This window comes from Serinus canaria, chromosome 4 (assembly GCF_022539315.1).
Source record: "Serinus canaria isolate serCan28SL12 chromosome 4, serCan2020, whole genome shotgun sequence".
Lineage (NCBI taxonomy): Eukaryota > Metazoa > Chordata > Aves > Passeriformes > Fringillidae > Serinus > Serinus canaria.
In genome coordinates, this window is record NC_066317.1 from 69699570 (window position 1) to 69715113 (window position 15544).

The window sequence follows — 15544 nt, forward strand, 5'->3', positions numbered from 1 at the left end:
CCAATTTTCTAGTTTTTTTCCCAGATAGGATAGATTTCTCCGTGTTTCCCATTTTTCTTCTCTTTCATTCTTTCCCCAGAAAGAAATGCTCTTTCCCCCAGTTTCCACAGGCCCCTTTCCCCAAATCCCCATTTTTCTCCAAATCAGTTAGGAGTTTTTTCCGTTTTTTCAGCGTTTTCAGTCTAGATCTTTTGTCAGCATTTCCTGGGTTTTTTTTCATTTCTTTCTTTCAGAAAAAGAAGATCAGGAAACAAACGACGATAGGGGAAGCAAGCAAACAGAGGAAAAACGAACAGAAAAGGGGAAAAAGAAAAAGGGAGGAAAAAAGGAAGGGAAAAAGAAAAGGGGAAAGGGAAAAAAAGAAAAAGGAAACAAAGAAAGAGGTGAAACAAAGACACCGGGGCACAAAGAAAAGGGAAAGAGGAAAAGGGAAACCCCAAGAAAAAGGGAAAAAAGACCAAGGGAAACAAAAAGCAAAAGGGAACAAGGACAGGGGCACAAGGACAACAGAAAAGGGGGACAAAGAACCGGGCACCAAAAGGCAACGGGGACCCAAAAGCCCAAGACCAGGGACACAAGCAACCCAGGGCCCCAAGGCCCGGGTACCAAGACCCAGACACCAGGGCAAAGGACAAAGGGCCCGCAGGGCCCCCAGCCCCAGGCCGGCATCAGCCCCGGAGGCGCCCAGCCCCAGGCCGAGGCCCCAGGGGCCCACACCAAAAGAAAAAAAGAACGAGGGCGAAAGAAAAGGAAAGGGGAAGAAAGAAAAAGGGAAAAAGCACAAAAGGCAAGACAAGGAAAGGGGAAAGAGAGCAAAGGGAACAAGGGAAAAGGACACCACAAGCAATCAGGAAAAAAAGAAAGGGAAAAAGAAAAGGACCAACAAGGGAAAAAGGACACCCAAAGGGAACAAAGAAAAAAAGGAAGAGGGAAGAAAGAAAAGGAAAGGGGACGAAAGACCAAGTGCCCAAGAAAAAAAGGACCGGGACAAAGCAAAAAGGGACACAGGCAAAAGGGGCAAAAGGACACAAGGAAAAAAGAACGGGCAAAGAAAAAAGGGGAAAACAAGGGAACAAAGCAAAAAAGGGACAGTTACAATGGCCCCAGTCCCACAATTTCCCAATCACCATTTCCCCCATTCCCTTCCCAATCCCCCATTATCCCCAATCCCCATATCCCCATTTATCCCCCATCCCCTCCCCGAACATCACCCCTCTCTCTCTCTCTCTCCGCAGACATGGCGCAGACCGCAAGGAGAACCGCACCCCGCGCCGCCGCTCGGGCTCTCTCAGCCCGTCCCGCCGCCGCTCCCGGGGCCCGCCCGGCCCGCCCAGCTCCGCCTACCGCCGCCGCTCGCGCTCCCGCAGCCCCGGCCGGCCCCTCCCGCGGCGGCCCCGCTCCCGCAGCCCCGGGCGGCACCTCGGGCGGCCCCGCTCCCGCAGCCCCGGGCGGCACCTGCCGCGGCCCCGCTCCCGCTCCCGCTCGCCGCAGCGGCCGCGGAGCCTGGCGCGGGGCAGCCCCCGGGAACGGGAGCGGGAGCGGGAGCGGCGCTCGGGCAGCGCGGAGCGTGCCCGCCGGCCCGGCAGCCGCTCCGAAGGTCATTGGCACCCCCGGGGGGAGGGCGGGGATTCCCCGCGAGTCCCGCGGTCTGTCCGACCCCCACGCTGGGAATTTTGGGAATTCTCCGGCGTTCCCAAAGTGTTTTTCCCCCCCAGTGAGAATTTTGGGAATTTGCTGGGATTCACCATGGTTTTTTCAACCCTGAGCAGAATTTTGGGAATGCTCAGTGGATTCCCAGCGGGAATTTTGGGAATGCTCAGTGGAATTCCCAAAGTTTTCTTCACCCCCAGTGGGAATTTTAGGAATGCTCAGTGTTACTCCTGATGCTTTTCTCACCTCCTGTTGGAATTTTGGCAATGCTCACTGGGATTCCCAGTGGTTTTTACATCCCCAGTGGGAATTTTGGCAGTGCTCAGTGGGATTCCTGTTGCTTTTTCACTCCCAATGGGAATTTTGGGAATTCGCTGGGATTCACCATGGTTTTTTCAAGCCTGAGCAGAATTTTGGGAATGCTCAGTGGATTCCCAGTGGGATTTTTGGGAATGCTCAGTGGGATTCCCAGTAGTATTCCAACCCCAATCAGAATTTTGGGAATGCTCAGTGGGATTCCTGATGGTTTTCCACCCCTAATTGGAATTTTGAGAATTCTGTGCCATTCCTGAAGTTTTCTTCACCCCCAGTGGGAATTTTGGGAAATCTCAGTGGGGTTCCTGATGCTTTTTCAACCCCGATCAGAATTTTGGGAATGCTCAGTGGGATTCCAGAAATGGTTTTTACCCCCAGTGCGAATTCACCGGGATTCCCAATGGTATTTTCCCCCCTAATTGGAATTTTGGGAATGCTCAGTGGGATTCCTGATGCTTTTTTCATCCTTGATCACAATTTTGGGAATGCTCAATGGGATTCCCAAAGTTTTCTCCACCCCTAACGGGAATTTTGGGAATTCATTGGAATTCATGATTTTTTTTTTCAACCCTGATGGGAATTTTGGGAATGCTCAGTGGGATTCCCGATGGGAACTTTGGGAACGTTCAGCAGAATTCCCAATGGTTTTCCAACCTCAATGGCAATTTTGGGAATGCTCAATGGGAATCCTGATGGGAATTTTGGGAATTCACTGGGATTCCCAATGGTTTTTTTCCCCCCCCCGTAATTGGAATTTTGGGAATGCTCAGTGGGATTCCCAATGGGAATTTTGGCAATGCTCAGTGGGATTCCCAACGTTCCCCCCCCCCCCCAAAAAGGAATTTTGGGATTCCCAGGATTTTTTTGGGATCAGTTCCAAGAGCCGGGAATGCTCGGAGCAGTAACCGACCTGTGGGTTCTCCGCAGCCGCAGCATCGGGCATTAATTAAGGACTAATTAAGGACTAATTAGAGCAGCCCCAGCAGCGCAGGAAGCAGGAAGGCTCTGAGGCAGTAAGTACTGCAGGGTCAGAGAGGAGCAGGGAAATTCCCAGGGAATTCCCAAAGAATTCCAAAAAAAATCTCAAAAAATTCCCCATAAATTACCGGGGTTTTTTCCAATATATCAAAAAACGTTTTTAAAAAATCAATTTTTTCCCCCAAAATAAAAAAATTCCCCAAAAGTTCCAAAATAAATTTCCCAAAATATTCCCAAAAAAATCCAAAATTATTTTTTAAAAAAATTCCCATTTTTTCCCCCCCAAATTCAAAAAAAAGCCAGAAAAATTCACAAGAAATTCCCGGTTTTTTTCTTTAAAATTAAAAAAAAAAAAATTTAAAAAAAATCCTGTTTTTTTTTTTCCCAAAAATTAAAATAAATTCCCAAAAAATTCCCATTTTTATCCCAAAAATTCCCAAAAAATGATCATTTTTTCCCCCAGAACATTAAAAAAATATTACCGGTTTTTCCTCAAAAAAATCCCCAAAAATATTCCAAAAATTCCCTTTTTTTCCCCCAAAATCCAAAAAAAAAAAAAAGCGCCAAAAATGTTCATTTTTTCCCTAAAAAAATTCCCAAAATTTCCCATTTTTTCCTAAAAAAAAAAAAAAAAAAAAAAAAAAAGCACCAAAAATTCTCTTTTTTTTTCCCCCAAAAAAATTCCCAAAAATTCCCATTTTTTTCTCTAAATCAAAAAAAAATCACCCAAAATTCCTGTTTTCTTCCACCAAAAATCCTGGGTTTTCCCAAAAAAGTCTTGGCTATTTCCCCCAGAAAATTTTTTAAAAATTCCTCTTTTTCCCCCAAAATAAAAAAAAAAAAAATCCCTGCAAAATTCCCCCAAAAATTCCATTAAATTCCCATTTCCTCCCCCAAAAATTCCCATTTTTTTCCCCCAGAATTCTCAAAAAAATTACCATTTTCTCCCCCAAATTCCCCCAAAAAATCCCTAAAAATTCCTATTTTGCCTCCTCAAAAATTCCCAAAATTATCCCCAAAAATTCCCATTTTTCCCCCCAGAATTCCCAAAAAAAATTTCCATTTTCTCCCCAAAATTCCCCCAAAAAATCCCTAAAAATTCCTATTTTGCCTCCTCAAAAATTCCCACAAAAAATCCCCCAAAATTCCCATTTTTTCCCCCAAAACCCCCCCAAAGAATCCCCCGAATTTCCCATGTTTCCCCCCAGAATTCCCAAGCCCGATCCCCATTTCCCACTGTGCCGCGCGGTGTCTCTGCAGCCCGGCGGGCGGCGCTGGAGGCGGTGATGCAGACGCTGGGCCCGGGGTTCCTGGCCGAGTTCCAGCGGCACCGCTCGCTGCCCGCGGCCGTGCAGGACTCGCTGGGCGCCGGCAGAGCCCCCGCGGAGCCCCGGAAAGGCGCCAGGAGCGGCCGCAGGGACGGAGGGGCCGGGCCCAGCTCCGCCCCCGAACCGCCGGGAACGGCGCCCGGCAAGGAGCGGGAGGAGGAGGAGGAGGAGGAGACCGGGAAGGGCCAGCCCTACAACAGGGTGGGTCTGGGGGGGGTCCCGGGAATTCCTGGGGGTGGGGGGTGTGTGGGAGTTCCTGGGGTTTGGGATTCCTGGGGGTTGAGGGATGTGTGGGAGTTCCTGGGGGTTGGGGGATATTTGGGAATTCCTGGGGGTTGGGAATTCCTGGGGGTTTGGAGATAGTTGGGAGTTCCTGGGGATTTGGAGATAGTTGGGAGTTCCTGGGGGTTGGGAATACCTGGGGTTTGGGGATAGTTGGGAGTTCCTGGGGGTTGGGATTCCTGGGGGTTTGGGGGGTGTGTGGGAGTTCCTGGGGGTTGGGAATTTCTGGGGTTTGTGGTTTTTTGGGAATTCCTGGGGTTTGGGGGATGTGTGGGAGTTCCTGGGGGTTGGGATTCCTGGGGGTTGGGGATAGTTGGGAATTTCTGGGGGTTGGGAATTCCTGGGGGTTTGGGGATAGTTGGGAGTTCCTGGGGGTTGGGATTCCTGGGGGTTTGGGGGATGGGTGGGAGTTCCTGGGGGTTGGGGGATATGTTGGAATTCCTGGGGGTTTGGGGATAGTTGGGAATTCCTGGGGGTTGGGAATTTCTGGGGTTTGTGGTTTTTTGGGAATTCCTGGGGTTTGGGGGATGTGTGGGAGTTCCTGGGGGTTGGGGATAGTTGGGAATTTCTGGGGGTTGGGAATTCCTGGGGGTTTGGGGATATTTGGGAATTCCAGGGGGTTGGAATTCCTGCGGGTTGGGGGATATGTGGGAATTCTTGGGGGTTGGGGGATATGTGGGAATTCCTGAGGTTTGTGGGTTTGCAGCAATTCCTGGGGTTTGGGACAATTCCTGGGGGTTGGGGGATTTTTGGGAATTCCTGGAATTTTGGGGTTTGGGGGATTCCTGGGGTTGGGGAGCTCCTGGGGTTTGGGGGATATTTGGGAATTCCTGAGGTTTTGGGGTTTGGGGCAATTCCTGGGGTTTGGGGGATTCCTGGGGCTTGGTGGTTTTTTGGGAATTTCTGGGGTTTGGGGGTTTTGCGGGAACTCCTGGGGTTCGGTGGTTTTGGGGCGATTTCTGGGGTTTGAGGGAATTCCTGGGGTTTGGGAGTTCCTGGGGTTTGGGGCGATTGTTGCGGAATTTCTGGGGGTTGGGGGAATTCCAGGTGTTTGTGGTGTTTTTTGAGAAGTTTCTGGCGGGCTTTGGTGGTTTTTTGGGTTGGGGGTGGGGGGGAAGGGAGGTTGCAATTCCCTCTGGGCTTTGTGGTTTTTTTGGGAATTCCTTGGTTTGGGTGGGGTTGAACTCAGAGTGTTCGTGTGGGATAATGCCTAGCCAAGCAGGTGGGAATTCTGAATTCTGTAGGGGAGGGAGTTGCCGATGATTTTAATGCCATGGATTCCCCATAACCCCAGCCCCCTTCCTTGGAATTTTGAATGCCCATCAAGATTATTCTCACAAATCCCAGATGGCTCCAATCCAGCCCTTTCCAGGGATGAAAATTCCTGGAATCCTGGATTCCTCAACATGTAATTCCAAAATTCCAACAGTTCAAATCCAGCCGTTTCCCTGGGACACTTCCAGAACGGAAAAAATCCTGGAACTTCTCTGAATTCGGATTCCATCAAGAGTTATTCCACAATCCCTTGGTGGCTCAAATCCCAACCTTTCCTTGGATAAAGAAGGCCCCAAAATCCTGGAATTGCTTAGATTCTGGAATTCCATCAAGATTTTATTTCCACATCCCAGGCCAGGCTCCAATCCAACCTTTCCTTGGATAAAGAATTCCCAAAATCCTGGAATTCCATCAATGTTTATTCCACAATTCCAACCATTCCAATCCAGCCTTTCCTTGGGCACTTCCAGGGATGAAAAAATCCTGGAATTCTGTGGAATTCTGGAATTCCATCAACATTTATTCCACAATCCCAGGTGGTTCCAATTCCAACCCAGCCTTTCCAGGGATGGAGAATTCCCGAAATTCTGGAATTCCATCAAGATTCCCACAATTATTCCACAATTCCCACAATCCGAGGTGGCTCAAATCCAACCTTTCCTTGGATAAAAAAATTTCCCCAAATCCTGGAATTCAGGAAAATCAATCAACATTTATTCCACAATTCCAATCCAGCCTTTCCTTGGGAATTTCCAGACATGAAAAAACCCTGGAATTCTGTGGAATTCTGGAATTCCATCAAGATTTACTCCCCATTTCCATCCCAACCTCCCCCGGACCCTCCCAGTGCCGGATCCCGTAGGAATCCCAGATTTGCAGGAATCCCAGATTTCCGTGAATCCCAGATTTGCAGGAGTCCCAGATTTGCAGGAATCCCAGAATTCCGGGAGTCCCCGGTTTGCAGGAGTCCCAGATTCCCGTGAATCCCAGAATCCCAGGAATGCCGTGGGTGTTTTGCAGCTGCTGCGGGAGGAGCTGCTGAGCTGCGGCACGGTGCTGCAGATCTCGGACCTGCCGGATTCGGGATTCTCCGACCAGGACATCAAGAAGTTGGTGCAGCCCTTCGGGAAGGTCAGCGACCTCATCGTGCTGCGCTCCCGCAACGAGGTGAGCCCGAACTCGGGATTGGGAATGGCCCCACACCTTCCCAACGGGCACAGCTGGGCTGGGAATTCAGAGCTCCTCCCACTCACACTTCTGGGATTTTATGGATGGAGAGGGTTTTTTTCCTTCCCCTTTCTTTTCCTCTGTTTCCCTCCCATTTTCCCCATTTTTTCCTGGTTTTTTCCTGGTTTTCCCCATTCCCTTTTTTCTCTCTTTTTTTCCCCCCTTTCCTCCATTCTTCCCTTTTTTCCCCCCTTTCCTCCATCTTTTTCCACCCTTTATTTTCCTTTCTTCCCTTCCTTTCCCCTTCCTTTTCCCCCAGTTTTTCTCCTGTTTCCCCCTTCCCTAGTTTCTCTTTGTTCTCCCTTTATTTTCCTAATCCCTTTCTTTTTCCTCCCTTTCCCTTCCTTTTCCTTTCTCCCCTTCCCTTTTTCCCTCTTTTCCCCTTTTCTCCCTTCTTTTGATCTCCTTTTTCCCTTTTCCCCTTCCCTTTCCCCTTCCCTTTCCCTTTCCCTTTCCCTTTCCCTTTCCCTTTCCTTGAAATTTTCTTTCCTTGAAATTTCCTTGAAATTTCCTTTTCTTTTCCCCTTTTTCCCTTTCCTTCCCAAACCTTCCCTTCCCAAACCTAACCTTCCCTTCCTCCCCCTTTTTTTTCCTTTTTTCCCATTTTTCCTTCCTTCTCCCTTTCTCCCTTTCCCTTTTCCCCTTTTCCCCTTTTTTCTCTTTCCCCTTTTCCCCTTCCCTCTTTCTCTCCATTCCCTTTCCCCCTGCAATTCCCGGTCCGGGCCGTGTCCCCCCTGACCCCGGGCTCTCGGTGTGTTCCAGGCCTACCTGGAGATGAACTACAAGGAGGCCGTGATCGCCGCCGTGCGCTTCGGGGAGACGGCGCCGCTGCTGCTCCACGGCAAGCGCGTCCGGGTCAGCGTGGCCGAGAGAGCCCAGGTGGGGCAGGGCCGGGAATTCCTGCGGGAATTCCGCTGGGAATGGGAGATCCTGCGGGAATTCGGCTGGGAATGGGAGATCCTGCGGGAATTCGGCTGGGAATGGGAGATCCATTGGGAATTCGGCTGGGAATGGGAGATCCAGTGGGAATTCGGCTGGGAATGGGAGATCCAGTGGGAATTCGGCTGGGAATGGGAACTCCAGTGAGAATTGGCTGGGATGGGAGATCCAGTGGGAATTCCAGTGGGAATGGGAGCTCCAGTGGGAATTCGGCTGGGAATGGAGATCCAGTGGGAATTTGGCTGGGAATGGGAGATCCTGCGGGAATTCGGCTGGGAATGGGAGATCCTGCGGGAATTCGGCTGGGAATGGGAGATCCAGTGGGAATTCGGCTGGGAATGGGAGATCCTGAGGGAATTCCAGTGGGAATGGGAGATCCAGTGGGAATTCGGCTGGGAATGGGAGCTCCAGTGGGAATTCCAGTGGGAATGGGAGATCCAGTGGGAATTCGGCTGGGAATGGGAGATCCTGAGGGAATTCCAGTGGGAATGGGAGATCCAGTGGGAATTCGGCTGGGAATGGGAAATCCTGAGGGAATTCCAGTGGGAATGGGAGATCCAGCAGGAATTCCAGTGGGAATGGGAGATCCAGCAGGAATTCCAGTGGGAATGGGAATTCCAACTGGTAGTGGCAATTCCACCAGGAAATCTGACTCAGGCTGGGAATTCCAGCCAGGAATCCCTACTGGGAATTCCAACGGCAATTCTGACTGGGAGAGGGAATTCCAGCTGGGAATTCGTAGTGGGAATTCCAGCTGAGAATGGCAATTGCAACAGGAATTCCAACTGGAATTCTGACTGGGACTGGGAATTCCAACCAGGAATTCTACTGGGAATTCCAATGGAAAATTCCAATGGGCATTCTAGTGGGACTGGGAATTCCAGCTGGGAATTCCAATGGGACTGGGAATTCCAACCGGGAATTCCTACAGGGACTGGGAATTCCAACTTGGAATTTGTACTGGGAATTCCATCAGGAATTCTACTGGGAATTCCAATGGGAGTGGCAATTCCAACGGGAAATTCCAATGGGAATTCTACTAGGCCTGGGAATTCCCACTGGGAATTCTGACTGGGAGCAGGGATTCCAACCAGGAATTCCACCTGGGAGAGGGAATTCTGACAGCAACCAGGAGAGGGAATTCCTGCCAGGAATTCTGACTGGGAGAGAGAATTCCAGCTGGGAATTCTGGCTGGGACTGGGAATTCTGGACAGGAATTCTGACCAGGAATTCCAACTGGGAGAGGGAATTGAGTTTGGAATTCCAGCCGGGTATTCCAGCCAGGAGTGGCAGTTGCAGCTGGGAATCCCAACTGGGAGTGGGATTTCCAACTGGGAATTCTGACCAGGACTTCCAACTGGGAATTTCAACTGGGAGAGGGAATTCCAGCCAGGAATTCTGACTGGGACTGGGAATTCCAACCAGGAATTCTGACTGGGAATTCCAGCTGGGAGAGGGAATTCCAGCCAGAAATTCCAGCCAGGAGTGGCAATTGCAGCTGGGACTTGCAACTGGGAATTCCAGCCAGGAATTCTGACTGGGAGTGGGAATTCCAGCTGGGAGAGGGAATTCCAGCCAGGAATTCCAATTGGGAGCAGGAATTCCAGTCAAGAATTCCAGCTGGGAATTCCAACCAGGAAAGGGAACTCCAGGCAGGAATTCTGACTGGGAGTGGGAATTCTGTCTGGGAATTCTGACCAGGAATTCCATCCGGGAGTGGGAATTCCAGGCAGGAATTCCGACTGGGAATTCCAAGAGGGAGCAGGAATTCCATCAGGAATCCAGCCGGAATTGCAGCCGGAGCTGTTAATGAGTGACTCCCCTGCAGGGCTGATGAACGTTAATTGTGGGAATTCTGTGTCCACTCTCCTGTGGCCAGACATGGCATTAACTCACTCTGAATTAATTAATACCCAGGTATTAATTAATTAATTTATTAATTAATAATTAAACCTGGGTAATTCTCAACAGTAACGATCCGCCCCTTGTGTCTGTTTATAAATACAGATTTGCACATGGATTAATAAAATCTCACTGAAATTTCAATTAATAATTAATATAATTAATCGTTTATAGCTGCTTAATTAGCGTTAATGAACTTAAATTAAGCATCCTATTGAAATGTAACGTCAGTTGCTAATAATTAAATTAATATTAATTACACCTTACAGTTAAGAGTTAATTATTATTACCCTTATTAATGCACTTATAGTTCCATGCACATGTTTTAAAATAAAATAAAAATGAAATTCACTTAGTCAAAAGTAATTAATGCAGTAATTATTAGTAACTGCTAATCTGTTTAATATATTTACATATAAACCTGCACATTTATTAGTAAAACCTGAATTAAATTTTAATTAACAACGCATATAATTAATATTTTATCACTGCTTAATTAGCAGTAATTAATTAAAGTTAAGAATCCTATTTATAATTAATATCAATTATTAATAAATCTCTTTTTTTTTTTCCCACTCCAGGAAAAAAAACCTGTGAAAAAACGAGTTCTGAACCCCAAAAAAACTCCAACAAGCACCAAGTAAGACCCTCATTAATTAATTATTGTTAATTACAATAATTGGGAACCCGAGGGGCTCCAACTTAGAACTTTAATTGGGGGTGAATGATTAATAAATATTAATTAAATTGATTTTCTGGTGTCTTTTTTATCCTCCCAGGAAAATTCCCACCACCAGCACCAAGGGCCCCAAAGCCCTGGCAGGTGAGTTGATTTTCACTAACTAATTAGTAATTAATTAGCAATTAATTATTAATTAACTAGAGTAATTAATGAATTCATTGGATTAATTAATTTTTATTCCATTGGCTTTTAATAGGAAATTATTGAGTGCCAAATCATTGATTTTCTTTCACTCCTGAGCTCGTTTAATTAATAATGAATTCTTAATGAATTATTAGTCACCTTAATTAATTAATTGTTGGATTAATTAATTAATTGGCTGAATAATTTTAATTTTATTGGGTTTTAATAGGAAATTTTTGGGTTCCAAATCTTTGATTTTGATCCATTCCTGAGCTCCATTTTGGGATTAATTCCAATTTTGGGATTAATTCCAATTTTGGGATTATTTACCCTAAAAAAACCCCCCTGGATTTCTCCCCCAGAATCCCAAATGTTTTTTTCCAAAAATCCCTCCCTTTTCTCCCAAAAATTCTTTTTTTCCCCCCCAAATCCAAATCCTTTTAAAATCCATTTTTTTCCCACCTAAAATCCTCATTTCCGCCCCCCCCCCAAAATTTCCCTGGATTTAATTTAAATTTTTGGGATTTTTTTGCCCCAAAATCCCACAGAATAATTTAAATTTTGGGTTTCTTTTACCCCCAAAAATCCAAAATTTTTCCTCCTAAAATCTCCCCTTTTTTTCCCATAAATTGCCCTGGATTTAATTTAAATTTTGGGATTTTTACCCTAAAAAAATCCAGATTTTTTTTTCTTCCCAATTTTTTTTTTTTCTTCCTTTCCCTGGAGTTCCTTGGAATTTTTGGGAATTTGTTCCCTTGGGAAGGAATCACTGATGAGAATTGGGAATTCTGGGTTTTTTTGGGAATTTTTTGTAGGAAAAAAAGAAAAAGTGAAGAAAACCCTGGGAGAGAAGAAAGTGAAGAAAGCCTCGAATGTGGGAGGTGAGGGGGGAAAAATGGGAAAAAATCTTGGGGGAAAAATTGGGAAAAAATTCCTTGGGAAAGGGGAAAAAATGGGGGAAAGAGCCTTGGGAAAATGGGAAGGGAATGGGAAAAAACTTGGGGAAATGGGAAGAGAAAATAGAAGAAAAAAACTCGGGGAAATGGGAAAAATTGGGAGAAAACTTGGGAAAAATGGGAAAAAATTGGAGAAATGGAAAAAAAAATCTTGGGGGGAAAACATGGGAAAAAACTTGGGGAAATGGGAAAAAAGCTTTGGAAACTGGGGAGAGAAAATAGGAGAAAAAACCTTGGGAAAATGGGGAAAAAAAGCTCAGGAAAATGGGAAAAAATGGGGAGAAAACTTGGGGGGAAATAGGGAAAAAGGGGGGAAAATTGGAGAAATTGAAAAAAAAATTTGGGGGAAAACATGGGGGAAAAAATTGGGAAAATGAGCGAGTGAAATTTGGGAAAATGGGAAAAGAAAATGGAAAAGAAACCTTGGGAAAATGGGAAGAGAAAATAGCAGAAAAAACCTCAGGAAAATGGAAAAAAAAAGCTCTGGAAAATGGGGAGAAAACTTGGGAAAATGAGAAAAAGATGGGGAAAAGGGGGAAAATTGGAGAAATGGAAAAAAAAAACCTTGGGGAAAAATATTGGGAAAATGAGCAAGTGAAATTTGGGAAAATGGGAGAAGAAAATGGAAAAAAAAATCCTTGGGAAAATGGAAAAAACCTGAATAGAATGGTGAGAAAAATGGGAAAAATGGGAAAAAAATCTCGGGGAAATGGGAAACCAAAGTTTGGGATGAGGAAAGTCAGAAAATGGGGGGAAAAGGGGGAAAATGGGAGAAGAAAATGAAAAACACTTGAGAAGATGGGAAAAATGGGGAAAAAAATTGGGAAAGTGAGCAAGTGAAATTTGGGAAAATGGGAGAAGAAAATGGAAGAACCTTTGAGAAGATGGGGAAAATGAGGACAAACCTTGGGAAAATGGGCAAAGGGAATTTCCCAGTGCAGCTCTCCAGGTGCTGTCGGTCTCTCCCTGCAGGGAAAGCGGCCGCGGAAGATTCCGGAACTCCGGCTGAGGCCGGGCTGGAAATTCCGGGATCGGAGCCCTCCGAGCCCTCGGATCCCAACGATGCCCATCCCAAAATTCCCCATCCCAACAATCCCCATCCCAACCCCTCCCCGGAGCCAGACGGGCCAGGGGAGCCCGGGGCAGCTGCAGAGGCAGGGCCAGGTAATTCCAGGGAATTCATGGAATTCTCCAGAGCTGGGGGGGATGCGGAGTTTGGGGTGATTGGGGAAAAAAAATGGGGAAAAATCCTTGGGAAAAGGGGATTCAAAGGGAATTGTGAAGGATCCAGCTGCTCCTTTTCCCCATTTCCAGAGCCTGCAGTGAGCGAGGAACCCACGGATCCAGGCGGGAAGGTCAGCGGGGTTTGGGAATTTGGGGAATTTTGGGAATTTGGGAAATGTGGGGATTGTGGGATTGTGGGGCCTTGGGAATTGGGGGATTTTGAGAATGGTGGGAATGTTGGGAATTGTGGGAACACTGGGAATTGCCCTGCAATCCCAACCTCCAGCCCCTCTGGCCTTGGCTCCATCCCGTCCCAATCCCAAACCCTAGAACCTCCCTTTGGGATGGGAACAGAGAGCTCTGGGATTGGGATTGGGATTGGGATTCCCTTTGGAATGGGAACAGGATTAAAATTCCCTTTCGGATGGGAATGGGAGCTCTGGGATCAGGATTGGAATTCCCTTTAGGATGGGAGCTGGAACTCTGGGATTGGGATTGGGATTCCCTTAGGGATGGGAACAGTGAGCTCTGGGATCGGGATTGAAATTCCCATTGGGATGGGAATGGGAGTTCTGGGATTGGGATGGGAATTTCCTTTGGGATGGGAACAGTGGGAACAGCGAGGTCTGGGATTGGGACTGAAATTCCCTTTGGGATGGAAACAGGAGCTTTGGGATCAGGATTGGGATGGGAATTCCCTTTGGGATGGGAATGGCAAACTGTGGGATTGGGATCGGGATGGGGATTCCCTTTGGGATGTGAACAGGAGCTCTGGGATTGGGATTGGGATCAGGATTGAAATTCCCTTTGGGATGGGAATGGCAGCTCTGGGAATGGGTTTGAAATTCCCTTTGGAATGGGAATGGGACCTCTGGGGTCAGGATTGGAATTGGAATTGGGATTCCATTTGGGATGGGAACGGCAAGCTCTGGGCTGTGGGATTGGGATTGGGATCAAGATTGAGATTCCCTTTGGGATGGGAACAGTGGGAACAGCGAGCTGTGGAATCAGGATTGAAATTCCTTTGGGATGGGGATGGGAACTTTGGGATCAGGATTGGGATTCCCTTTGGGATGGGAGCAGGAGCTCTGGGCTGTGGGGTTGGGTTCGGGATCGGGATTCCCTTTGGAATGGGAACAGTGGGAACAGCGAGCTCTGGGATTGGGTTTGGGACTGGGATTCCCTTTGGGATGGGGACGGGAGCTCTGGGGTTGGGATCAGGCCTGGGATATGGGGCCGTACCTGCCCACCCCACAGGATGCCCCCGAGCCGCGCTGCTGGTGTCCAACCTGCCGGGATCGGGATGGGAATGGGAGCTTTGGGATGGGAATGGGAGCTTTGGGATCGGGATTGGGATTCCCTGTGGGATGGGGACGGGATCTCCGGGCTGTGGGGTCGGGATCAATTCCTGCCCACCCCGCAGGATGCCCCCGAGCCGTGCTGCGTGCTGCTGGTGTCCAACCTGCCGGCCAAGGGCTGCTCCCCCCAGGAGATCTCCAACCTGGCCAAGCCCTTCGGGGGCCTGCGGGACCTGCTCATCCTCTCCTCCCACAAAAAGGTAAATCCCGGGAATGCCGGCGAGGAGAGCCCTGAGGATGGAGGCTGGAATTTCTGGGGATTTTGGGGACTTTGGGGGATTTTTTTTTGGTTTTTTTTTATTATTTTTGGGGATATTTTTAAGAATTTTTGAGATTTTTTTTTTTTTAATTTTTCGAAGATATTTTGAAAATTTTTGACAGATTATTTTTAGGATTTTTGAGGGTTTCTTGGGGGGTTTCTTGGGAATTTTGGGGGATTTTTTTTTTAATTTTCTGGGGATTTTTGAAGGTTTTTTTTATTTTGAGGTATTGGGGGGATTTTTTTAGGATTTTTGGGGAATTTTTTTAGGATTTATTTGAGATATTTTAAAATAAGTTTTTTGGGATTATTTTTGAAATTTCTTGGGATTTAGAGGGATATTTAGGGGATTTTTTTTGTGAATTATTTAAGGGTTTTTGGGGGAGATTTTGGGATATTTCTTTGGGGTTATTTCTATTTGGGGGCTTTTTGGGAATTTGGGGGAAATTTTTAAAGGATTTTGGGGGAGACATTTGGAGAATTTTTTGTATTTTTGGGGGGAAATTTTTAGGATTTTGGGGGATATTTTAAGGAGTTTTTTGGGATATTTTTGGGAATTTCGTGGGATTTTGAGGGGATGTTTGGGGAAATTTTGGTGATTTTTTTGGGGAATTCTTTTAGGGTTTTTTGGAAGATTTTGGGGTTATTCCTTAGGGTCTTTTTGGGAATTTGGGGGAAGATTTTACAGGATTTTGGGGTGGAACTTTGGGGACTCTTGTACTTTTGGGGGGAATTTTTAGGGTTTTTGGGGGAATTTTTTTAAGGATTTGGGGGAATACTTCAAAAAGGTTTTTTTTGTTGTTTTTTTTTTTTTTTTTTTTTAATTTCTTGGGATTTTCAAGGGACGTTTGGGGGAAATTTTGGTGATTTTTTGGGGAATTTTTTGGGGGTTTTTTTTGGAAGATTTTGGGGTTATTCCTTAGGGTCTTTTTGGGAATTTGTGGTTAATTTTTCAAGGATTGTGGAGATTTTTGTGGGGGATTTT

At 46.8% G+C, this 15544-nt stretch overlaps 1 protein-coding gene across 7 annotated transcripts in view; it reads left to right on the forward strand.

Moving 5' to 3' along the window:
- The first annotated feature begins 1463 nt into the window (after window positions 1-1463).
- Window positions 1464-15544, forward strand: part of LOC103824648 (zinc finger protein 638) — a 34012-nt gene continuing 19931 nt past the window's right edge. For 6 of the 7 annotated variants that reach the window (XM_050973410.1, XM_050973413.1, XM_050973414.1 and 3 more), the window contains exons 1-9: window positions 3954-4472; window positions 6849-6995; window positions 7818-7934; window positions 10479-10537; window positions 10677-10720; window positions 11578-11643; window positions 12691-12882; window positions 13033-13073; window positions 14366-14500. In XM_050973410.1, the coding sequence (XP_050829367.1) occupies window positions 4230-4472; window positions 6849-6995; window positions 7818-7934; window positions 10479-10537; window positions 10677-10720; window positions 11578-11643; window positions 12691-12882; window positions 13033-13073; window positions 14366-14500 (1044 nt within the window). In that variant the 5' untranslated portion in view covers window positions 3954-4229. Of the gene's footprint in view, window positions 1598-3953; window positions 4473-6848; window positions 6996-7817; window positions 7935-10478; window positions 10538-10676; window positions 10721-11577; window positions 11644-12690; window positions 12883-13032; window positions 13074-14365; window positions 14501-15544 lie in introns of those variants that run through there. The other variant, XM_050973408.1, reaches the window with a different exon arrangement.